The sequence below is a fragment of the Muscardinus avellanarius genome, assembly GCF_963383645.1.
Source record: "Muscardinus avellanarius genome assembly, chromosome: 21".
Lineage (NCBI taxonomy): Eukaryota > Metazoa > Chordata > Mammalia > Rodentia > Gliridae > Muscardinus > Muscardinus avellanarius.
The window spans coordinates 26017706-26043738 of NC_137807.1; the positions used below are offsets into that span (position 1 = coordinate 26017706).

Here is a 26033-nt window from a genome sequence, read left to right on the forward strand (position 1 = left end):
AAGTTACTATGTTGAAAGTCTGTTTTATAACAAAAAGGAAGACAGAGGAATATAACCTTTTAATTTTTTTTCTGTACCAGGCATGGAACCCAGGGGCATTCTACCTCCAAGCTACACCCCCAGTCCTATTTTTTAAGTCTTTTTAAAATTTTGAAACAGAGTCTCACTGAGTTGCAAAGAGCCTCGCTAAAGTACCTGAGATTGTCTGAGAAACACCATCTTCTGGTCTCCGCCTCCTGAATGCTGGGATTACAAGCGTACACCACCATGCCTGGCTCAAATTTAACCTTCTTAAGTAAAGTGTAGAGGTTTTAGAGCTGTAACTATTTTGTGTTATTAGTAATTAATATTGGGTTAACACAGCATGGTTGTTCATCTTTTAACTCTGTCTAAAATTTTGTGAGAGTTTGCATAATTCTTTCCTTCTACGTGCAGGTGTCTATAAATAGCATTCAGTGTTCCGCTCTTTTAGCTACAGACTAACAATCAGTTTTTAGCTGAACAAGGTCAACCTTGGCTGGAGCTTTGACTGATAGCCTAGAGACAGGAAAAAGGTGTTTTTTTTGTTTTTTTTTTACTGTTTTGCTTAAGTACAGCTTATTAGCAATTAATACTACCCTTCTTGGCAATCAATACCAGCTCAATTCCCATCAATCACCACCATCTTTCACCTACACGTTTTCTTCTGTTGATTGGTACCTGTATACCCATCAAAGTAGAAACCCCACATTACCTGCCTTCCTCAGCCCTGGCGCCTGTCATTCTGTTTTCTGTCCTTACAGATTCTCTCAGTTTCACTAGAGTCTTACAATGCTGGTTGTTTTGTGAGTGTCAGTTACTATGTCTTCATCTGTGGTGAGCCATGCACCAGAATTTCCTTTCTGTTCACAGTTGAATAATATTTCCTAGTATGGACTAGCCACGCGTTGTTTGTGCATTCATAGGCTTATGGACTTTGGGAAGTTTCCACCCTGAGGTGTTGTGTACACTGCCACTATGAGCACTGCTGTATGTAAGATAATTTTTGTCCTTGAATTAAAAAAAATTTTTTTTTAATGTGTGTGTGGTACTGGGAATGAAATTCAGAGGTATTCTACTCCCGAGCTATGACTCCAGCCCTACTTTATTCTTTTATTTTGAAACATGTTCTCGCTAAGTTTCGGAGGACCTAAATTGCTGAGGCTGAGCATGCACTTGTAATCTTCTTGTCTCGGTCTCCCGAGTAGTGGAGTATGAGCATGTGCCACCATGCCTGGCTTGGTCTGGCAATTTCTTAGCACAGGAACATTCTTCTTAGTTCTAGAACTTCTTCCTCCGGACTGTAACTTCTTTATTAGCACGGAACGGTCATTTTTAGCACTGGAATTTGTTTGTTTGTTTGTTTATTTATTTATTTGAAGTACAGGGAATAGAACCCAGGGGCATTCTACCTCTGAGCTATACCCCAGTCCTATTTTTTATTTTTTATTTTTTATTTTTATTACCCTTCTACCTCTGGGCTACACTCCCAGACCTATTTTATATTTTTATTTGGAAACAGGGCCTCTTAAGCCAGTGAGGCTGGCTTCAAACCAGCGTGATCCTCTTGTCTCCACCTCCCAAGTGCGGGGATTACAAGTGTGTGCCACCATGCCTGGCTTATTCTTTATTTTGAAATGAGGTCTCGCTAAGCTGCAGAGGTCTCGCTAAGTAGCTGAGGCTGTCCTCAAACCGTGATAATCCTGTCTCAGCCTCTCAAGTACAGGATGACAAGTGTGTGCCACCACACCCAGCTGGAACTTCTTCATCGCACCAGAAGTTCTATGTCTGAGCAGGACTTAATTTTTTGCACCAGAAGTACTCTCTCTTTTAACTGGGACCATATGGGCACCATAATGCTCATAAATTTTTTTTAATGTTTTACATTAAGCTTTATAAAAATATTTATGCCGAGATTATAAGCATGCATCACCACACCCAGCCTAAAAAATATTTTAGCAAACTTATTTTTTACTTTTTATGGGGGCAATCACCGAATAAATAAACAGATTTTGAATGGAGAAAAATGGCAATGCCATAAGCCGGGCGTGGTAGCACATGCTTGTAATCCCCGTGCTTGGGAGGCTGAGACAGGAGGATCACGCAGGTTCGAAGCCAGCCTCAGCTACTTAGTGAGGCTCTCAGCAACTTAGTGAGACCCTGTTTCCAAATAAAATATAAAATGGGTCTGGTAGTATAGCCCGGAGGTAGAAAGCCTCTGGGTTCCACCCCCAGTACCACCAAAAAAAAAAAAAAAAAAAAAAATTAAAACAAAATAAAAAAAGAAAAATGGCAATGCCAGAAATTCACCTGCATTACTGCGGTGCTGATGACCTTCATCCAGCTTCTGCTTGGCTGCCCTTCCCAGGACTCTTCACCTTTTCACCTGCTGGTATCCGCCTGTCCCAGCATAGCCCCAGTCACTCCTGTACTTTCTGCCTCTGTATGTTTGATTATAAACTGCTTGGCTCTGCCACTTCTCAGAATATTAGACACTTCCTTTCCATCTTTTTTTTTTTTTTTTGGTGGTACTGGGGGTGGAACCCAGGGGCTTTTCTACCTCTGGACTATAGACCTATTTTATACTTTATTTGGAAATAGGGGCTCACTAAGTTGCTGAGAGCCTCACTAAGTAGCTGAGGCTGGCTTTGAACCTGTGCGATCCTCCTTTCTCAGTCCCCCAAGCGCGGGGATTATAAACATGCATCACCACCCCTGTTTTTTTTTTTTTTTTATGGTACTAGGGGTGGAACCCAGAGGCTTTCTACTTCTGGGCTATACTCCCAGACCCATTTTTATATTTTATTTGGAAACAGGGTCTCACTAAGTTGCTGGCAGCCTAAGTAGCTGAAGCTGGGTTCAAACCTGTGTGATCCTCCTGTCTCAGCCTCACAAGTGCGGGGATTACAAGCATGTGCCACCACACCCGGCATCCACTGGTTTATTCTTTATTTTGAAACAAAATAAGTAGCCGAGGCTGGCTGAGAACTTGTGATCCTCCTGTCTCAGTCTCCCAAGCGCTGGCATTACAAGCATGTGCCACCACGCCTAGCATCTTTTTCATTTTTTGACCTCTTTTTAAAATTTTTTGGTACTGGGATGGAACCCAGGGGCATTCTACCCTCCAAGCTATACCCCCAGCCCTATTTTTTTCCTTTATTTTGAAACAAGGTCTCACTGAGTTGCAATGGGCCTCACTATGTAGCTGAGGCTGTCCGTGAACCACAATCCTTCTGTCTCAGCCTCTCAAGTACTGAGATTACAAATTTGGGCCACCATGCCTGGCTTTCCTTAATTTTTTTTATTCATTCTGCTGCCAGTAGTCCTTCGCTACTTTCTGCAGAAAATTCAGTTTAATTGCTCCTTTAGGTTATTCCTACTTATAAAGCATCACTTTTTAAATCTTGAGTTATTGTAGTGACATATTTTGTTCAATATTTATTTATTTATTTATTTATTTATTTATTTATTTATTTATTATTTGCAGTTCTGGGGATGGAACCCAGGGCCATTCGACCTCTGAGCTACACCTCTAGCCCTATTTTTTTATTCTTTTTTTTTTTTTTTTTTTGTACTGGGGGTGGAACCCAGAGGCTTTCTACCTCTGGGCTATACTCCCGGACCTTTTTAAAAATATATTTTATTTGGAAACAGGGTCTCACTAAGTTGCTGAGGCTGGCTTCAAACCTGTGCGATCCTCCTGTCTCAGCCTCCCAAGCACGGGGATGACAAGCGTGGACCACCACGCCCGGCTCTTATTCTTTATTTTGAAATGACCTCAGTAAGTTGCAGAGGGCCTAAGTAGCTGAGGCTAGCTTCTAATCTGTGCAATTCTCCTGTCTCAGCCTCCCAAATACTGAGATTACAAGCATGTGCCAACATACTTGCTTGCTCAATATTTTATTTGTTTATTCATTTTTGAGGTTCTGGGGATATAATGCAGGGGCATTCTACCTCCAAGCTATACACCCAGCCCTATTTTTTAGACCTTTTTTGTGGTACTGGGGATGGAACCCAGGGGCATTCTACCTCTGGGAAGCACCCCAGCCCTATTTTTTATTCTTTATTTTAAAACAGGGTCTCACTGCGTTGCAAAAGACCTCACTAAGTAGCTGAGGGTGGCCTCAAACTGTGATCCTCTTGTCTCAGCCTCCCAAATGCTGGGATTACGAACATGTGCCACCATGCCTGGCTAGTCCTTTTTATTTTGAGGCAGGGTCTTACTGAATTGCAAAGGGCCTCACTAAGTAGCTGAGGCTGTCCACAAACCACGATCTGATCTCTGCCTCTCAAATGCTTGGATTAAGAGCATGAGCCACTACACCTAGCTAAAAAGCCTTTTATTAAAATATTGAAGCCGGGCGTGGTGGCGCACGCTTGTAATCCCAGTACTTGGGAGGCTCAGACAGGAGGCTCGCGCAGGTTCGAAGCCAGCCTCAGCTACTTATTGAGGCTCTCAGCAACTTAGTGAGACCCTGTTTCCAAATAAAATATAAAATAGGTCTAGGAGTATATCCCGGAGGTAGAAGGCCCCTGATTTTATCCCCAGAACCACACACAAAAAAGATTGAACAAGCTGGCTGGTAGAGTGCTCTTGCATTCTGTCCCCAGTACTGCAAAAAACAAAAACAAAAACAAAAACAAAAACAAACAACAACAACAACAACAACTTTTTTTACATTTAATTTTTATATTTATCCTCTTCATTTGATATGGCTTCTGAACATTCTATCACAATATTTGGAAAACAATGGCAATGTGTTTCACTTGAGTTTGAATTTCTGAAATTTTGTACTTTTTACTATATGCAATATTGAATTCTTCATTCGCAGGAGAGGAGGGAGTGCATGTTCACTGAGGTTGTAGCATCCAGCACTTATCTCCAGTGGCCACCAGAGGGCTCAGCATGCCTCGTCCTGGACCTGTGGCATCCACAGCAGAGGCACAGAGAACTGGAAGCCATCAGAGGTTGGTGCTATCTTCTTCGATTGGACAAGACTATACTACCCAGAGCCCTCTGGGACTCCCCCAGGGGCCTCTGCGGGGATGGTCAAGGAGGGTAGGCTGAATACACTACCCACAGTCCTCCACTGTCTATTCCAGGGGCCCCGGTGATGAGGGCCAAGAGGTAGAGCCATACTACACTATAGAGTCCTCCATGGTCTCTTCTAGGGCCCCTTGTGGTCAGGTCCAAGAAGTACAGGCTGACTACGCTATACAACTTCGTGATGCAGAAGGCATCACGAAGTAGCTGAGGCTATGAGTGGAGATCCTCCTGCCTCGGCCTCCCAAGTACCAGGATTCCAAGCATGGGTACCACGCCTGGTCTGGCTCATTCCTCTTAATCTTTCTGCCACCACAGTGTTTCTCTGCTTTCCCTACTTTCTGTAGGAAATTGACTTTAAATGCCCTTAGGTTATTCCTACTTACGAAGCCTCACTATGAAACCTTGAGTTATTGTACTGACACATTTTGTTCAGTATATTTTTTATTTTGCAGTCCTGGGGATGGAACCCAGGATCACTCTACCTCTGTGCTACACCCCCACCTCTATTTTTTATTCTTTATTTTGAAACCAGGTCTCACTGAATTGTAAAGGGCCTCACTAAGTAGCTGAGGCTGTTCTTGAACTATGATCCTCTGGTCTCAGCCTCCCGAATGCTGGTATTACAAGCGTGTGCCACCACACCCAGATCTTGTTCAATATTATTATAAAATGCTTTTTTATGGTACTGGGGATGGAACCAGGGGGCATTCCAGCTCTGAGCTACACCTCTAGCCCTATTTTAAAATTCTTTATTTTTAGACAGGATCTCACTAAGTTGTAGAGAGCCTCACTGAGTAGCTGAGGCTGTCCCCGCACCGTGATCCTCCTGCCTCAGCCTCCCAATGCTGGGATTACAAGTATGCACCATTATGTTCGGCTATAAAAGGCTTTTTATGTTTAGTTTTATATACATCTTCTTCATATACTATGGCTTCTGAACATTACATCACAATTTTGGGAAAGCAGTGGCAGTATGTCACACTTGAGTTTGAACTTCTAGACTTTTGGCCTTTTTACTGTATGCTGAATTTGTTTTCATTCAAAGGAGAGACAAAGGGGGTGCGTGTTCATTGTGATGTTGTAGCACCCTGCAGTTAGCTCCGATGGCCACCAGAGGGCTCAGCATGCTTTGTTCTGAACCTGTAGTATCCATGGCAGAGGCACAGAGACCTCGAAGCCACTGGAGGTTGGGGCCATCTTTCTTGATTGGACAAGACCTTCAAGATTGAAAGGACAAAGTTTGACCACACCAGAAACCACCTTGTAGCCAAGAGATTTATTGGAGGGGCCGGTATGAAAGGAAGAAACAGAGAGAGAGAGACAGAGAGAAAGACAGAGGGGGAAAGAGAGAAAGACGAGTCCAGGAAGAGAGGGTGCGCGTGCTGGGGTCAGTGTTATATAGGGACTTGGGGTTACGGATTGGGGGCTAGTAGGCTAGGAGAAATGCCCTTTGAACTAATTGGCTAGAGTCCCATGGGAGGGGATCGTGCGGGCAGGTAATTTGCTCAGGGTCAGCAGGGAATGTCCCTTTCACTGATTGGCCAAGGGCACCAGGAGGGGGCAGGTCTCCCAGGTAAGTGACCAGGTGCGGTCTAAGGGGGATGGTAGCTTAACTGGTCAGACCAGGGCCTCTCAGGAAACTTAGCTTGGGGGGAGGTTCTGAAGTAAGAACCTGATTCATCTAACAAAGATGAAGGCAAAAGTCCAAGGAAGATCAGGATTCATTCTGGAGGACTGAAAATGGAGCCACTGATCTGCTCTGTGGGGCTAGTGAAGGCTGATGTCAAGGTGGAGGTAGAATTAGGGATGGGTTTGGGGTTAGGGGGCTGGGTAGGGTTGAGATTTTATTTAGTTTTGGGGTTAAAATTAAAGTTTTAGGACTTAAGTTGGGTTCGGGTTAGGGGTTAGGGTTAACTTCAGGGTCAGGGTCAGGGGTAGATTTAGGGTTATGAAGACCGGAGGATCATGGTTCGCGGACAGCCTCAGCTACCTAGTGAGGCCCTCTGCAACTCAGTGAGATCCTGTTTCAAAATAAAGAATGCAAAATAGGGCAGGGGGTGTAGCTTGGAGGTCGAATGCCTCTAGCCAGACCCGCAAAAATAAAAAAGAAAAAAGATGGTACAGAATTTAATCATCTTGCAGTTCTAGAAATAGACACCATGCCGATTTTTTCACAAGTCAGGGACTAGCATTTAGAGACTAGAAGTAACTTCCACAGACTTGTCAGCTTGCGGGAGGGCAGGACTGTGCTTTGTCTGGCTCCAAAGCCAGACATCTTCCTTACACTAAAGGAAGAGATCCCTTCAGAGCGCTAAACCCGGAGAGCGTCTCCATCCTAATGAAGTCTCAGTAAATGCACCATGACACCCATGATTTTTCAGAAGAAAAGCCAAGCATCTAGACTTGTTGATGCCTTGCTTTGCTTCATTGTCTGGCAGTGACTTTAAATCGCCTCCATGCAGCTAACTAGAAAGGAGAATTGAAGCCCCACTTTCACTGGCTTTGTTGGCTTCTGGGAGCTCTTCTCTCATGCTACCCTTGGGTAATAACTAGACCCAAAGTGCCCATTAGGACTTGCTGCACTCCGTGAGCAAAAGTCCTTGGGTTGAAATTTGGCACCAAAGGCCTCAGATGTGTTTTCAAATGACTGGAGAAGCTGGTGTAACATCTCCATTCTGCTTTTTTGGGGCTGCCATGGAGGCGGCCTCCTATACCTACAGCCAGGTGGCAGGGTCTGGATTGCCCAGCATACTCAGCTGAGGGCTGATTTAGTGTCCTCACAATGTCACCTGGCTTCTCCACAGTAAAAGATTTGAGGAAGAGGGAGAAGGGAGAAAGCCATACTCTCTTGCATAACCTAGTCACAGGCTGTCTCTTCTGTCATATACAGAGCCACAGAGATGGCCCAGGAGAAGTCTCCCAGCCCTCTTGAATTTCTGAGGCCTAACAACCTGTTACTGAACCCTAGCTACCCTTCCCCCTCATCAACCCTTCTCAGAAGGAAGCAGCGGGAGCAGCCGTTGTTCCTGTTCCCTATGAGCAATTAGGAATACCAGTACAATTTGGGGGCTGCTGATAAAGAATGAAGGGTGGCTGGTGCAGGAGTCAGGCTGGGCCTCGGCTCCCCTGACCTCTAGGACAAGACTAGGGATTCCAAAAAGAGATTGAAAATGGACCAATGCGGGGCTAGCTCTAAGGCCCAATTAGAGCCCAGAACTAAGGACTAATCAGAGTCTAGATCTAAGGACCAATCAGGAGACTTGTCAAGCTATATAAGACAGCCATTTGCCCTCCAGTAGAAAAAGTAGAGCGGCTGAGCAGCAGCAGAGCAAACTACCTGCTGGCTGGAGAGGAAAGGCAGTAGTGACTGAAGATGCTGACTCATGCAGAGTAGTGGTGCTGAAAAGCAGAGGTTGTGACAGATTCTATGGTGCTGCCTCTGAGTAGTTGTTGGCCAGGCCCACCAGGAGCACCTGGCCACAGCAACCCTCTCACACCTTCTCAGGCTCTTCCACTTGCATGGAATCTCTGGTGGAGCAGAGATCATGGTTCACCACCAGGCTCGGCTTCTGCTTGTCCTTTTGAATTGTCCATCTTTCCCCAAACAAGTCTCATTTCCCCCCGATTCCCATGAGGCCAGAGAAACTGGGACTCAACAGTGTATCTAACTTCTGGAAGGCACTCCATACTCAGCAGTCTTAGAAAATACTTCAAGGAGCACCGCTTCTCCCCACCCAGAAACTCAGAGGGGCCTCCCTTGCCTGAGAGCTTTGGAGGTCCCCCACCTCTGTCCACTGTGGCTCTCAAGGGGGCAGAGCAGGAGGCCCTAGCCCAAAGCACCCTGCTTTGGCAAGTGAGGAGGCTGCTCTGTGATAAGTAAAATAAAAAATTATGCTAGTAAAATAAAAAATAATGGAGGAGTGTGAAAAACACGAGAGAGGTCCTGTACACATGGCATGTAAAGTTTTAATGGCACGGCTCTCCTGGGGATCAGGTCGAGGCACCGTGGGGCCCGTGCCTGTCCGAAGCTTGAGGACGCGGGCTCTCCTTTTCAAGGTATGCATCTCGCGAGATGGGGGTTTACTCACAGGAACGCCCAATTCTCGCGGGGGGGGGGGTGTTTCAGCCCCTCCCTTGCCCTGCAGAGGTCATGTGACACAAAGTCACATGAATGCAGGACCCAACTTATCATCCTGGCCTTTTGATGGTAGGGATAACAGATGACAATTGGACCCTCTAGCTTCTTCCTGCTGTGAAGGGGCGTCGTCAAGGGCCCCAGGCTGGGAGGAGTTGGGAGTCCAGTCCCCCAGAAGAGGGTGCAGGTGGGTGCATAGCTGCAGTGCGAATTGGAGGTTACCCTGGACAGCTTAGTGATGTGCGCTTGAGGAGGCTTGAACAGGCAAGGGCTATTAAAGAAAAAAACAAATCATGAGATTGAGCAGGCGACCAAAAAGGAGACTGGTTTACTCAGTACCTGGAGAGCTACCCTGAGCTGGCAAAGAGGATGGAGGTTGAGGGATCCAGGAGCCGTCAGTCTTCAGCCAGGCTGAGTAGGGCCAGCGGCGGGGCCTGGTCTGGAAAGGTGCTTGCCCTGTGTTGAGGCACCTGGGGCTCATCCTTTTCCAAGGGCACTGTTCCAGTGGCCCTCCTGGCCACACACCAGGCACAGTCTGATTGGTGGGCGTGGCTTCGCCCCACTTCAGGCAGGCTCCTGGAGGTAGTCGTCGTTGCAGTCCTCCACACCTAGGTGGCACTCCAGAGGGCTGAGCTGCCACCACCAGCCGAAGGGCAGCTACCAGGGATCTGCTTTTTGGCAAAGTCGGAGTGTACGCTCCATCTCTGCCTGTTTCTCTCTGGAATTAAAACTTTAGATGCCATGTTAAGGTTCTGTCAGCTGTGACGGACCTACACTCACACACAAAGAGCACGTCCCGGGGTGGGTGTCTGGCGAGAATGGCAACGCAGACTCCCCACAGGCAGAGGGTGTCACCCCAGCCCCGGCCCGGCATTTCCCACAGCACCTAGGGCGTGCCCGAGCGGGCCGCCCAGCAAAATTGCAGTCTGGCGCGGGCCAAGATGGTGACTGTGACATCACCAGGCAGCGACTATGCACCATCACAAAATGGCAGCTGGTGGGAAAATAAATGGAAGCTGATGGGGGAGAGCATTTGGAGGGATACCAGACTGCTTATAAAAGTTCCTAACTATTCCTAGGCCACCGCAACCCATTTCCCAACTTGTATCAAGGCAGACAGGCTCTCAGGGCATCTGCTAGTATAAAGGTTCGACTTCCCATAATTGGTTTGCGGACAGAAACGAAGAACAGGAAATGGGCGTCTCCGATTTCCTTTCTCAGTCGTTCAGAAATGGAGGTTAAGAGATAGGGAAGAACGTCTTCATTCCTTCTCAAAACCAGAGGATGATCTGGTCATCCGGAGGGTGGTCCCAGTGGACCAGGATACAATGGGTCACCAAGCGCTTGGATTTTGGGGTCCCAGTGGACCGGAAGACCCAAGTCTGGAACCCGCTAACCAAGGGAAGGAGGCAGTTTACTGGAGTAAAGTGTTGCCAGCCAGCGCTGGCTGCGACAGAAGCGCTGAGAAGCTGCTGGCGGCGCGGTGGAGCTGGGGCGTGCAGATGCCGGTGGCTGGTGTGGATGGCACTGGTGGCTGGTGCAGGCAGGATCAAACGGTGGCACGCAGGCGGCATGGCTTGCCGGGTTTGCGGCGTGGAGACAAAATGGCTTCCAGGCACGTGGCAGACGCTGAGGCTGGGCCCCGAGGAGCACCACCAGTGAGCCTGGCTTGGGCGGGCGGAACGGAGCAGCAGTAGCGAGTAGAGTTATGCCTGGCGCGGGTGACTGTGGCGGACACTGAGACCGGCTGTACGCCGCCCAATGAACCTGGCTCGGGGCAGGTGGGGCAAACCAGCCAGAGGTCCTGGCGGTGACTGGAGTGCCGAGCTGGAACGGTGGTTTTAGGAGGTCCAAGTGGCAGCAGAGGTCCTGGCCCGCCCAGGCGGTCGGCGGGCAGAGCAGGTGCCAGCATCACCCAAGGAGCCTGGCTCGGGTGGGTGGAGCTGGCAGCCTGGCGGCTGGCGGAGCCTATACACCCCGGCGGTGGCTGCCGCGGCCATGGTGGCAGTGGAAGATGGCCGCCGGCGCTCCGTAAGAGAGCACGTGGGTGGGAAAAGATGGCCACCGGCTCTCAGCAGAGCGCAGGGCTGGAAAGATGGCCGTGGACTCTCAGCAGAGCACAGGATCAGAAAGATGGCCACTGGCTCTCAGCAGAGCTTGGGGCCGGAAAGATGGCCGCGAGCTCTCAGCAGAGCACGGGATCAGAAAGATTGCCACCAGCTCTCAGCATAGTGCGGGGCCAGAAAGATGGCTGTGGACTCTCAGCAGGGCCCGGGGCGGGAAGAAGGCCGCTGGCTCTCCCGAAGAGCGCGGGGCTGGGGAAGAAGGCTTATGGTCCGGGCAGGCACGGGGCGGCAGCGGCGGCAGTGGTGGGAGCAATGCCTGCAAGCGGAGCACTGGTGTGGGACCTCGCAGTTGAGCTGCTGGCAGGTCGGAGAGTCCGGGGCTCAAAAAGTGAGTAAAAATAAAAAGATAAAAAAGAAAAAAAAAGAATAAAAAAGGGGGAAGGACCCAAGAGTTCTCCCGGTTCTGCACCAAATGATAAGTAAAATAAAAAATTATGCTAGTAAAATAAAAAATAATGTGCGTACGGCGGAGTGTGAAAAACACGAGAGAGGTCCGGTACACATGGCATGTAAAGTTTTAATGGCACTGCTCTCCCGGGGATCAGGGCAAGGCACCGTGGGGCCCACGCCTGTCCGAAGCTTGAGGACACGGGCTCTCCTTTTCAAGGTATGCATCTCGCGAGATGGGGGTTTACTCGCGGGAACGCCCAATTCTCGTGGGGGGGGGAGGGTTCAGCCCCTCCCTTGCCCTGCAGAGGTCATGTGACACAAAGTCACATGAGTGCAGGACCCAACTTATCACGCTGCAGACACAGAGGCCATGATTAATGGCCACTGGCAACGTCGCTGAAGGAAGGGCGGCTTCAGGCTACAGGGCCAGCGAAGCCGGAACTGTGATGAGGTGCAGAATGGATTGCCAGCAGGTAGAGAGGGTGGAGACCCTTCTCAAAGGACAAGACACGCTAAATGTGTTAGCGCACGCTTTTAATCCCAGGCTTAAAAGTCTGAGACAGGAAGATTGCACAGGTTCAAAATGAGCCTCAGTTATTTAGTGAGGCTCTGAGCAACTTATATTCTGTTTCCAAATAAAATATGAAATAGGTCTTGGAGTATGGCCTGGAGGTAGAAAAGCACCTGGGTTCCACCCCAAGTACCACACAGAAAGCGGCGCAAATACGGGATGCCATTCAGGCAACAGCTCTCTGGGTTTTCATTCCACACTGGACTTCATTCTGGATATAAAGAGGCAGCTAAAGTGAATTTTAATTGGTTAATTAGTTAAGACTATGAGTCTTACTGATGAACTGGCAAGAAGGACAGGTCACACATAATGTCTTTCACAAATACTGAACCCTAGCTACTTTCCCCGTCAACCCTTCTCAGAAGGAAGCGCCTGGAGCAGCCGTTGCTCCTGGACCCTACGGGAAAATAGCAATACCAGTACAATTTGGGGGCAGCTGATAAAAGATGAACGGTGGCTGCAGCAGGAGTCATGCTGGGCCGGGGCTCCCCTGCTTCTAGGACAAGACTAGGGATTCCAAAATAGATTGAAATTGGGCCAATTAGAGCCCAGCTCTAAGGACCAATCAGGGCCAGCTCTAAGGACCAATCACAGCCCAGAACTAAGGACCAATCAAAGTCCAGATCTAAGGACTAAAGTGGAGAGTAGTCAGGTTATATAAGCCAGTTTTCTGCCCTCCAAGTAGTAGCAGCTGAGCAGCCAAGCAGCAGAGCGTTCAGGGGCGGAGGGGTCAAGTGGCTGAAGGGCAGAGGGGCCCGAGCGGTGGAGGGGCCGAGCGGCGGAGCGGAGGAGCGGCCGAGGGGCCAAGTGGCAGAGCGGCAGAGCGGCGGAGGGACTGAGCGGCCGAAGGCCTAGGGGCCAAGGGTTTGAGGGGCGGAGTGTCCGAGGGGCCAAGTGGCAGAGCAGCAGAGCGGCCGAACGCTGAGGGGCCGAGGGTTTGAGGGGAGGTGTGGCCGAGGGGCCGAGGGGCCAAGTGGCCGAACGAACTTAGACTCTGTTTCCAAATAAAATATGAAGTAGGTTTGGAGCATGGCCTCGAGTATGAAAAGCACCTGGGTTCCACCCCAAGCACCACACACAAAGTGGGGCAAAATATGGGATGCCATTCAGGCCACAGCTCTCTGGGCTTTCATTCCACACTGGACTTCATTCTGGATGTGAAGAAGCAGCTTAAAGTGAATTTGAATTGGTTAATTAGTTGATGTTCTGAGTCTTACTGACGCACTGGCGAGAAAGACGGGTCACACATAATGTCCTTCACAAATACTGAACCCTAGCTATCATTGACCGGTCAACCCTTCTCAGAAGGAAGCGCCTGGAGCAGCTGTTGCTCCTGTACCCTACGGACAATTAGGAATGCCAGTGCAATTTGGTGAAGGCTGATAAAGGATGAACGGTGGTGGTGCAGGAGTCAGGCTGGGCCGGGGCTCCCCTGCTTCTAGGACAAGACTAGGGATTCCAAAAAGAGATTGAAAATGGACCAATCAGGGCCCAGGTTTATGGACTAATCAGCGCCCAGCTCTAAGGACCAATCAGAGCCCAGCTGTAAAAATCAATCAGAGCCCAGCTCTAAGGACCAATCAGAGCCCAGAACTAAGGACCAATCAGAGTCCAGATCTAAGGAACAATCAGTGGAGCATATAAGCCAGCATTCTGCCCTCCAAGTAGAAGCAGACAGGCAGAGGAGCAGGTGAGCAGCAGAGTGAACTTAGACTCTGTTTCCAAATAAAATATGAAAAAGGTCTCAGAGTATGGCCTGGAGTGAGAAAAGCACCTGGGCTTAACCCCAAGTACCACACACAAAAGAGTGGCTAAATATGGGATGCCATTCAGGCAGCAGCTCTCAGGGCTTTCGTTCCCGAGTGGACTTCATTCTGGATGTAAAGAGGCAGCTAAAGTGCATTTCAATTGATTAATTAGTTAATGCTATGAGTCTTACTGACACACTGGCGAGAATGACGGGTCACACAGAATGTCTTTCAGGAATACTTGGTTTATTTTATAATGCTCATTACACTCCTATCCTTCTCTAAGTAAGCCACTGGCCAGATAGCATTGGTTACCTGAGGCCTCATGGGTCTCTGCGGGTAATCGAGGTTCAGGATCGCTGTCACAGCCATCATCCATGGTCAAGGTGCAGATGGTCCATGTCCGGGGAGTCAGACGGCGATGAGCACAATTGTTATTTAGAATAATCGTCCAGCAGCTGTCAGAGGAATGTTTCCTTCTTTCCAGGCTAACTTTCAGCCACTTAGACAATTGGGTCAGGACCACCGATCCGGCCATTTGCTAGGTCTTCTATATCCTAAATTGATGTCACTACTTATGTAGGCTCATTGCTTCGACTGTCATCTTGTTTTCTCCGCTGCTTCATCTTATGGACATATGTCCAGGATGTGTGTCCGTTATATTCACAACAGTTAATTTTGTTGTTGGGACTGGGGATGAATCCCAGGGGCATTCTTGCTCCAAGCTACAGCCCCTGTTCTCATTTATTTATTCCTTTATTCATTTATTTTTGCTCTACTGGGGATGAACCCCAGGGGTATACTACTTCTGCGCCACACCCCCAACCCAATTCTTTATTCTTTATTTAGAAACAGGGTCTCACTGAGTTGCAAAGGGCTTCACTAATGTAGTTTAGGCTGTCTGCAAACACCGATCCTCCTGTCTCAGCCTCTGAAATACTAGGATAACAAGTGTGTACCACATGCCCAGCTGTGCTTTATATTTGCTTAACATGATCCTCAGGCTTATGTCTTCCCACATAGAGGTAATTAAATTATAAATAATGTGCCAGACAGAGCCACAGCGATGGCCCAGGAGAAGTCTCCCAGCTCTCCAGAATCTCTGAGTCCTGACTGCCTGTCTACTGAACCGTAGCTATCCTTCCCCCTCATCAACCCTTCTCAGAAGGAAGCAGCTGGAGCAGCCATTGCTTCTGTTCCCTATGGGCAATTAGGAATACCAGTACAATTTGGGGGTTGATGATAAAGGTTGAAGGGTGGCTGGAGAAGGAGTCAGTCTGGGGTCACAGCTCCCCTGACCTCTAGGACAAGACTAGGGATTCCAAAAAGAGATTGAAAACGGACCAATCTGGGCCAGCTCTATGGACCAGTCAGAGCCCAGAACTAAGGACCAATCAGAGTCTAGATCTAAGGACCAATCAGGAGAGTTGTCAGGCTACATAAGCCACCTTCTGTCCTCCAAGTAGAAGTGGTAGAGCTACCTGGCGGTGGCGGCTGCTCCTGATGTAGTGTTTTAACTTCCTACTGGCAGGAGAGCAAAGGCAGTAGTGACTGGAGATACTGACACACGCAGAGCGGTTGTGCTGAAAAGGTTGGGACAGATTCTATGGTGCTGCCTCTGAGTAGTTGTTGGCCAGGCCCACCAGGAACACCTGGCCACAGCAACCCTCTCAGACCTTCTCAGGCTCTTCCACCTGCACAGGATCTCTGGTGGAGCAGAGATCATGGTTCATCACCAGACTTGGCTTCTGCTTGTCCTTTTGAATTGTCCCTCTTTCCCCACACAAGTCTCATTTCCCCCCGATTCCCATGAGCCCAACGCATGCAGAGCCATGGTACTGGACAGCTAGAGCTAGCAATTGATTTGACAGAGCTTCCTCTGCAGTAGTGGCAGGCCAGGCCCTCCATGAGCTCAAAGCACAGAGACCTTTTCAGGCTCTTCCATGTGCATGGGATCCCTGTGCCACTGGGAATCATGGTGCACCACCAGGTTTGGCTTCTGCACATTCATCTTTCTCCACTCGAGGCTTGCTTTCTCCCCCCTCTGTCCACACCCACTTCCCCAGTCCAATGAGGCCAGAGAAAATTGGAATTAACAGGGCACCTAGTCTGGGAGGCTCTCCGGAGTCAGCAGTGATATGAAAACAGTACATTTGTCAAAGAGCACTGCTTCTCCCCACCCTGAAACTGAGGTGAATCCCTTCCTCAGGAGCTCTGGAGGTCCTCCATTTCTGCCCACTGTGGCTCTCAGGGGAGCAGAGCAGGTGATCCTGGCCCCGGGTACCCTAATTTAATCAAAGAGGAGGCTGGTCTGCAGACCCAAGGGCCATGACATGTGGCCACTGGCAGAGCTCGCTAAGGGAGGGACTGCTCCAAGCTACATGGGCAGCGAAGCCATGGGCATTGATGAGATGCAGGATGGAGTGCCAGTTGGTGGAGCGGACAGAGAACCTTCTCAAAAGGCAAAGTATGGGATGCCATCCAGGCAAACGGCTCTCTGGGCCTCTCTTTAATGCTGAACTGGACTTCATTCTGGATGTATGCAGCTAAGGTGCATTTCAATTAATTTTGTTGGTGGTAGTGGTTATGGTTCTCAGTGGCATTTCACCTCTGAGCTACATACCCTATCCTAAATTATTTATTTATTTATGTATTTTTTGCATTATTACGCATTAACGATTTTATTATCATTAAGGTAAGCTGGGCCTGGTGGCATACACTTTTAATCCTAGCATTTGGGAGGCTGAGACCAGCGGATCACGGTTTGCAGACAGCCTCAGCTCCTTAGTGAGGCCCTCTGCAACTTAGTGAGGCCCTGTTTCAAGCTAAAGAGTAAAAAGTAGGGCAGGAGGTGTAGCTCGGAGATTGAATGCCCCTGGGTTCCATCCCCAGACCCACAGGAAAAAAGAGATGCATTAAAACCAGAATAAGCCGGGTGTGGTGGCACATGCCTGTAACCCAGTACTTGGGGGGCTGAGACAGGAGGATAGGTTCACAGCCAGCCTCAGCAATGTGTGAGCCCCTCTGCAACTTATTGAGACCCTGTTTCAAAATAAAATATAAAATAGGGCTGGGGTTTAGCTTTGAGGTAGAATGCTTGGGTTCAATCACCAGTACCACACAAACAAACAAGCAAACAGTAAATAGGAGACTCAAAAGTGAGGAAATAGTCTTATTCATTCTCTAAGATCTTTAAGATAAAAAGTGCTGGATGTGGCTTGCACACACACACTCCCATTACTCCAGGGGCTGAGACTTGAGTAGAGCAGGTTCTAGGCAATCGGCAAGACCCTGTTCCAAAAGGAGGGAATGCAAAGGAGCTTCTATTTCAGGGTCAGAGGCAGTGACTTTGTTCTCCACTAAGTTAGCTCTCTTCAGGCCTCTAGGCCTGGGGGTGGGAGGTGGGGTAGAGTATCAGCCAAAGCAATCTGGCTTCCTCTTCTTGTTTTCAGGACCTGTGAATCCTTATTCTCATACACAGTTTAAAGTCTATTTTACTAAGAATTAAATTTTAAAAATCAAGGTGGATTAAAAAAATTTTTTTTGGTGGTACTGGGGATTGAACCCAGGGGCATCTACCTCCATGCTACACCCCCAGCCCTAATTTTTATTCTTTATTTGGAAACAGGGTCACACTGAGTTGCAAAGGACCTCACTAAGCAGCCAAAGCTGTCTGCAACCTGCAGTCCTCTTGTCTCAGCCTCCCAAATGCTGGGATTACGAGCATTCCCGGCTTCTGTTATTTGGAAACAGTTTCACTAAATTGCAGATGGCCTCACTACATTGCTGAGGCTAGAACCTGTGATCCTCCTGTCTCAGCCTCCCAAGTACTGGGACTTTAAGAGAGTACCACTTCACTTGGTAAACCAGAATATCTGAAGGACCTAGCTTTATTATTACTATTTTATCTAATTACCTAGTGAAGGGATGCAGGAAGAGGAGTCTTCCCCAGCATGAGAGTTTAGTTGGGAAGACTTTCTCTCCTAATGAGAATGAGGTGTGAAATAAGATATTGATAATATTAGTGTGTGGAACCTATTAGGAATAAGAAAGTAGGATATTAGAATTGAGGCAGGATCCTTGTAAAAGTAAGAGAATAGAATATAGAGTTAAGATATGGGAGTAAGGTAAGACTGGAAACAGGATGAAGATCTGTGAGCCTGGATGCCCAGAAGGCCCCCGGACAAGGTCTCTGTCCTCCCCGCACTGACCCTCCACAGCTGTGACAGGGGCTTCGGACAGTCACACCACCGCGCACGGCCCTGTGTGGGGACAGAGTAGCTCCTGGCCGGGCCCAGGGTGGCCGCAGGGCAATGTTTGGAGAGGTCCTCCTCCATCCCCCCAACCCTGCGGTGCCAGGGCCGGTGCCAGGGCCCCAGTGGACCCTCTGGAGGGATCTGGATGCCAAGGCCTGTGTGGGCAGCAGCATGGATACCGAATATTCCTGGCTCACAGGAATGGAGTCCAGACCCTGGCTGCAGGGCAAGTCTGAGGGGTCAGGAAGAGAAGGGCAGAAGGGAAGGGCCAGGAGGGTCTAGGACAGCAGGCCTGCAGGATCCCATGGAGTGGGGCAGGCTGTGGGTCAGGACCGCCTGGCCTCGCCCTTCCACTACTCCTCTGACGGCACAAGACAGGGACCCCTGCGGTTCACCATGGGCCACAGCCTCAGGCCTGACCCCTGACCTCTGGCCAGGCATCCCTGGTACGAGCACATGCCATAAGGGAGATAAGCAGTCTTTGGCAGGCTCAGACTCTTGGTGGGCTCTGACTTCTGGCGGGCTCAAAATTATTGGTTATACTTGTTTGTCCTTGTATCTGATTGGTTGTATTCTAAGGTTTCAAAATAAAGAATAAAATACAGGGCAGGGGCTGTAGCTCTGAGGTCAAATGCCCCTGGGTTCCATCCCCTGACCGGCAAAGAAAAAAAAATAGTGTTGGGGATGTAGCTCAGAGGTAGAATGCCTCTGGGTTCAATCTCCAGTACCAAAAACAAGAAAAGAAAAAAAAAAGATACTATTTCTGGTGAATATATTCTTGTTTAGAGGTATGAAGAAGCCTCCTTTTTTCTTATTTATTTATCTATTTACCTACTAGTTTTTTGTGTTACTGGAGATTGAAGTGAGGGGCATTCTACCTTCGAGCTACACCTGAGCTCAATTTTAGTTTTTGTTTTGAAATAGAGTCTTGCTAAGTAGCTTAGATTCTCACTACTTTTTGAGGCTGCCCTGGAACCTGTGATCCTCCTGCCAGCTCCCCCCCTCCCCCCAGCACTGGGATTACAAGTGTGCACCACCACATGGCTCTCCACCAGCCCTTTACATTTTTTATTTTGAAATGGTGTTTAAGCCTTGCATGGTGGCACATGGCTGTGATCCCATTAGTTGGGAGGTTGAGACAGGAAGGTCATAGGTTTGCGGTCCTCCTCAGCTACTTAGTGAAGTATTCTGCAATTTATTTGCACTTTGTTTAAAAAAAAAATAAGCCAGGCTTGGTGGCTCATGCTTGTAATCCCAGTATTTGGGAGGCTGAGACAGGAGGATCTTTGGTTTGCGGCATGGTTAGCCTCAGCTAAACAAACAAAAAAACCAGGGCTGGGGTGTAGTTTAGAGGTCCACTACCAGCTGGCTTCCATCCCCAGTTCTCCCCGTCCCCCCCAAAAAAAAGGAAAAGCATCCTGGAGGCTGTGTCCTTGGGCTGAGCCTTGGGAAGGAAGGGTTTCTCTAGTCACTGCTCTGAAGATTCCTGTGACCTCTAACCTATTGAGTACACTCAGGGATATTGCAGAGTTGTGGGAGCTTGATAAAAACAGCAACACCTGAACATGAAGTCCCTCCGGTTTGAACTGGTTTCTGTGGGAACCACTTTTAGAAGCGAACTGAAATGACCACTTAACAAAACAGCTTGCTGGGCTGTGGCTGTAGGCTGGCAGTCCAGTGAACTCTTTGCTCAACTGAGGGCTGTGTGCTGTGGGGGTGGGGAGAAAGCGTCTTGAATGCTTAGACCTTGGCCTTGCAGGCGGTCCACTCCCCTGTGATGCCTGAAGAGGGTTCCTGCCCATGGGCACTGCCCTCCAGGCCCTGCCTGCCTTTGCTGCCCGATGGCTGGAGCACAGAGATCAGAGCAGGGAGCATGGAGGAGTCGCTGGTGAGATTCTTACCTGTATTTTTTAAAAAGTTCATGCTCAAATTTATAATCTGTACTGACTCACTACTGAGGACAAAAAACTGCAAAGGATCACAGTCAGTTACTGGCTACAAATGATAATAGAGAAATGTAGAGTTGGAAGCTTGAGATAGGAGGACCACAGGTTCAAGACCAGCCTCAGCAATAGTGAGTCTGTCAGCAACTTAGCAAAGCCTTTTTTTTTTTTTCAGTACTGAGGAGGAAACCAGGGATATTTGACCTCTAAGCTACACCCTCAGCCCTATTTTATACTCTTTATTTTATTTTATTTTATTTTATTTTTTTATTGGTGCACTGTATTCATACATCATAGTGGGATACAAACTTTTGTAGACATACATGCACACATCACCCAGTCAGCCCCCACCCGATCCCCACCCCATTCTCTCCCCATCCCTCCCTCCCATGCTTGGCTTAGTGGTTGACATCTAGTATTATAGCAATTTATCCAAAATTAAAAATGATAATCTCACATAACAGTTTCATTTGTCTGATACCAAGCTTTTGATGACTTAAAGATAACATTTCAATATTTCTTTTTACTTTCTTTCTTACCAGAGAATATTTTTTTTCTATTTTTTTAGGTGAAACTATCATATATTTATATATTTATTTTTCAGAAAAAAAATCTATCCTAATATGGAATATGGACTCTAGATACCCAAAACGATCTTGAAAAAGAACAAAGCTAGAAGATATATATTTTCTGATTTCAAACCATATAAAGCTACAATAATTGAAACAGTGTAGTACTATTCTAAAGGCAGATATATAAACCACTGGAGTTAAATAAAAGCCTAGAGCTAAATTCTTCCCTATATTGTCAAGTTATTTTTGACAAGGTTTCCATGAACATTTGGTGGTGGAAATAATAATCTTTTAACTAAATATTATTGAAACATAATAATTACATGGAAAAGAATAAAGTTGGACCCTTACCTAATCCCATATACAAATATTAACTCAAAATAGATAAAAGACCTAAATATAAATCTTAAGACTATAAACTTTTAGGAGAAAATCTGGGTCATAAAACCTCACAACATTGAAATTGGCAGTGATTTCTTGGATATGATTTCAATGGCACAGGCAACAGAAGAGTATACAAACTACCTAAAAATTTAAAAAGATATTGTATATCCAAAGACAATGTAAACAGAGTTAACATTTACTAATAGAATGGGATAAAATATTTCCAAATGCTATATCTGAAGGTATATTAATATTCCAACTAGAAATCCTAAAAATTAACAACAATAAAGGCAAACAATACCATTTAGAGATAGGTAAAAGACTAACATAAGTAATGAATCTCCACAGATAACCAATCTTAGTTGTCTGTTGGATGGAAAATGTTGTTTCTCTGGTTCTGGTGTGTGTTACCTATTTCTTCTTTGTAGTTAATCTCTTTGAGTATTTTCTCTAGTGCTGGTTTTGAAGACATAAATTCCTTCAGTTTCTGTTTGTCATGGAAGCTTCTTATTTTTCCATCTAATTTGATAGAAAGTTTTGCTGGGTAGGAAATTTTTGGCTGGAAGTTGTTTTCTTTCAGAGTTTGGAATATGTTACTCCAAGCCCTTCTGGCTCTCATGACTTGGTTTGGGAAGTCTGGCGTGATTCTAATTGGTTTGCCTCTGAATATCACTTGGCCCTTTGCTTTTGTTGCCTTTAAGATTCTCTGCTTGGCTTCCACATTGGTCATTTTGACAATTATGTGGCGTGGGGATCCTCTTCTCCGATCCTGTCTAAATGGAGTTCTATAAGTTTCCTGGACCTGCGTATCAACCTCTTACTCTATGTCTGGAAAATTTTCTGCTATTACTTCCTTGAAGAGATTGTTGATCCCTTTGGTTTCACTTTCTTTTCCCTCCTCTACTCCAATTATTCTTAGGTTAGCTCTCTTAAAATGGGCCCATATTTCTTCAATATCAGATTCCTGCTGTCGGATATTTTTTTCTAGATTAGAAACTATGTGTTCATTTTTGGAATGGTCATCTTCTAAGAGCGAGATTCTGTTCTCCATGTGGTCTAATCGGTTGTTTGTGCTTTGAATTGAGGCCTTTACTTCATTAATTGCATCCTTTATCTCTTTTTGGCTCTCTCTGAATTCTTTTCGAAGCACCTCTATTATTTCTACAGTTATTTTCCTGATTTGATCTTCTAGAAATCTCTGATTTTCTGTTTTATCGGGTTCTGATGTTGTGGGGTTGTGGGCATTCATTGCTCTAGTATCATTCCTCTTTCCCATGATTTCGGAAGTTTGTGCCTTCTCTGGGTTCTTCCCTTGGGTCACTATGACTTCACTTAAGGTGTTCTGGATCTCGAGTCTGTAGTATCTCAGACCTACTCCTTTACTGGGTTGTATCACAGAGTCTCCGACCCAGGGAGTCGATAGAGGCTGCTTTAGACTGTGGGGGGTGCCAGGTTGCACGTTCTCCTATAGTGTGATATCTCTGCCACCGCCCCTCCCCCACTGGGTCAAGTCCCAGGGAGTACAGTACTGGGATTTCTCCTCTGTGGCTCACAATTTGACTCACTGTTCTTGAGTACGCAGATGTAGGTGTACTGGATTCGGTGAATTCTCTGCTGCTGCTGCCAGTGGCAATATGGCGCCACTGCTACACCCTCGGCCGTGAGGCTGGCATATTTCTTCTTGGTTTTGATTTCCACTCTGGATCCCTGCAGCGTGTGCTGAGCTCAGCCACTGGGAGCTTTAGATTGTACCTGCGGCGAGAAATCCTGCCTGGCTGTTCCGCAGCGGCTCACCTCGGCTCGCTGTAGCCGTCCAGTGAAGTTGCTGCTGCCGCCGGCAGTATGGCGCTGCTGCCGTGTCCTCGGGCGTAAAGCCCGTGTATCTCCTCTGTGGCTCTGAGCTCTGTTCTCAGTCCGCTTTCTCTCTGGAGCCTGGTGATTTTTTTGTTTCTCTGGTGATGGTGTTTTCTGGCTATGAAAGGCACTGATTTTGTGGTAATGGAGATTGGTTGTTAGCGGGGCTCTTAAGCCCCGCTTTTCTCGGTCGCCATCTTCCCGGAAGTCCTCTCTTTATTTTATTTTATTATATTTTTGCAGTGCTGGGCATGGAACCCAGGGGCATTCTACCTCTGAGCTATACTCCAAGCCCTATTTTCTACTCTTTATTTTACTTTATTTTATTTTATGTCTCACTGAGTTACAACGGTCCTCACTAAGTAGTAGCTGAGGCTGTCCTTGAACAGGGATCCTCCTGTCAGCCTCCTAAATGCTAGGATTTCAAGCATGAGCCACCACACCCGGTTTACTCTTTATTTTGAAACAGGGTCTCACTGTGTTGCAAAGGGCCTCACTAAGTAGTTGAGGCTGGCCTTGGACCAGATCCTCCTGTCTCAGCCTCCCAAAAGCTGGGATTACAAGCATGTGTCACCATGCCCGGCTCTTTTATTTTTGAAACAGGGCCTTGCTGGGTTACTGCACTGGCCTGAACCTGTAATCCTCCAGTGTCTTCCTCTGAGTCTTGAGATGTGTCTGCAGGGGATTTCTTTCCCACATCCTTAAGCAGGTGTGGTTTAATATTAATATTGTGGTGTGATTTCTATTCCCATTTCTCTCTCCAGGGAAGGTCTGAGGACCACATTGACATTTCCCCCCCAAATTGTTCAGGAGAAGTTGGGTAGGGTGGCTCCTACCAGTAATCCTAGTACTTGGGAGGCTTAGATAGAGGGTCACAGGTTTGAAACAGCATCAGCAATTTAGGAAGGCTCTTAGCAATCTCGACAGACCCTGCTTCAAAATAAAGACTGTAAAATAAGATTGGGCATGTATCTCAGAAGTAGAATGCCCGAGTTCAGTCTCGCATACCACAAAAGGAAGAAAGAGTGTGAAGACATGATGCAGGGAACAGGCAGTAGCCAAGTGGAAAGCAAGAGGTGCTTTATTCTGCACTGAGGTCCAGAGGCAGCCAGGGAAGTGCTCCTGGGGGTGGCAGGTTGGAACTTTTTATGGGGCTGTTTTTTGGGGGTGGGGGAGAACGGGGAGTTGGGGGCTTTTCAGGCAGGTAGGTGGTTATTTCTTAAGCAGTGGTTCGTGTTGAAGTGCTTGGAATTGTGTGCCACCTGTATCGGGAACCAGGTAACACGTGTTTGTGGTTGCACACGATGGTGTTGCCAGGGTAGAAAACTGATGTTTACCTGCAGCTACATGCGTCAGCCAGCTGGAACTGCCAGGGGCTGGGGCAGCCACTGTCCCTGCTGACCTAACTGAGAGAGACAGAAACGGGAGTTCAGCTCCGAGTTAGAATGCCCTGGGTTCTGCCCCCAGTACACACACACACACACACACACACACACACACACACACACACAGCATGTAGAGGGCGCTGCTTATACTGCTGGGCCTAGTGACAAAAGCCCTTCTTCACTGATGCCCGTGTGGTGTGAGCGCTCGCTGTCCTGATGGGCGGCCTCACCTGGCCTAGCGTCACATCCCTATAGATGTGCGTTGAGCGATCCGTCGTCTGCAAACATAGCCCAAAGTGTTCACACGAGTCCATCTCAGCAAGGGCGGTCACAGTGAGTGAACGAGGCCAGCCCAGGCTGCGGAGGCTTGGCAGCTGGACTCCAAGGGAGCTGGCGACACGCACAGGAACCAGTCCTGGGGGGCACAGCGTTGTCCACTGCCCAGGAACTAAGAGAAAGTGGCTTCAGGTGGCCGCAGGTTGGATTCTTTCTTTGTGTGCCCTAATGAGCCCCTGGGAGTCCAGGTTTTTTGGTTTTTATAGCACTGGGGATTAGAACCCAGGGCCTCCCATGTGCCCAGGAAGTGTTCAATCACTGAGCTGCACCCCCAACCCCCTTTATAAAGTTTGTTTTGAGGCCAAGTCTTAGTGAGTGGCCCAAGCCAACCTCAGGCTTGCTCTCCCCTGCCTTATCCTCTGTAGCAGGCCTGCACCACCATGCCCAGCCAGATTGGTTTCTAATTAGCAAGAGAGAACTCAGACTGCAATATCGCTCCACTTTCCTCTGAGCCAAGACTGGGGGACTGTGCTCTCTGGGCCCAGTGCTCAGGCCTTGACCACACTGGCCTTGGCCTCCACTCCACTCCCAGCCCTCCTGGAAGTCAAGCTGAGAGTTCCGCACTGCAGATGTGCAATGTGTTAAGATTTGGTGTATAGAACATTGCGTTGTGTGAGTTATTCTTTTTTTCTGTGGTGCTGTGGATGGAACCCGGGGCATTCTACCTCCCAGCTACACTCCCAAACCTATTTTTGTTTTTACATTAATTTGAAGCAGGGTCTCACTGAGCTGCTGAGGGGATCTCTGCCATCCTCCTGTCTCAGCCTCCAAATGCTGGGATTACAAGCTTGCGCCACCACACCTTTGAATTATTCTTGTAATGCTTGTTCTTTATAAGAATAGCACAAGCAAATCCTAAGTTCTTTGTGGAACACTGAAACATGAGTGAACCCTAAATTGCAGATGGGGACCATCACTCTGGTTCAGTGGTAAAACCCCTCCCCTCTGTGCAGCGCCTTACCAGGACTCGCTTACACCCAGTGGGCAAGTGAATCAGAAATACCCCGTGCCTGCACACTGCTGTGAGCCCACCCCCCCTGCCCCAGCTCCCCACCCCTCCTTAGGCAAGATGCTGCAGTGTCAGGATCCCCCAGCCTCCATACCCACTCACTGCGCGTCCTCGGGACCCCTTCCTCCACACACGCACCCACACCCTCGGGCCCCATGTCTGGGCCACAGACCCCAACGGGGCTTGAACTCACACCTGTGCCTCCTGCGTGTTCTTGTCATGAGGGGAAGTTGGCTTAGTTGTTATTAAAATTAAAGGG

General features: G+C 47.9%; 1 protein-coding gene across 1 annotated transcript in view; it reads right to left on the reverse strand.

Annotated features, from left to right (window-relative positions):
* Window positions 1–20031: 20031 nt before the first annotated feature.
* LOC308278224 (putative C-mannosyltransferase DPY19L2) overlaps window positions 20032–26033 on the reverse strand; it is a gene marked incomplete at both ends in the record, with an annotated part of 66235 nt that continues 60233 nt past the window's right edge. Inside the window, 1 exon segment of the mRNA XM_080717849.1 lies at window positions 20032–20136. Within this exon segment, the coding sequence (XP_080573975.1) occupies window positions 20032–20136 (105 nt within the window).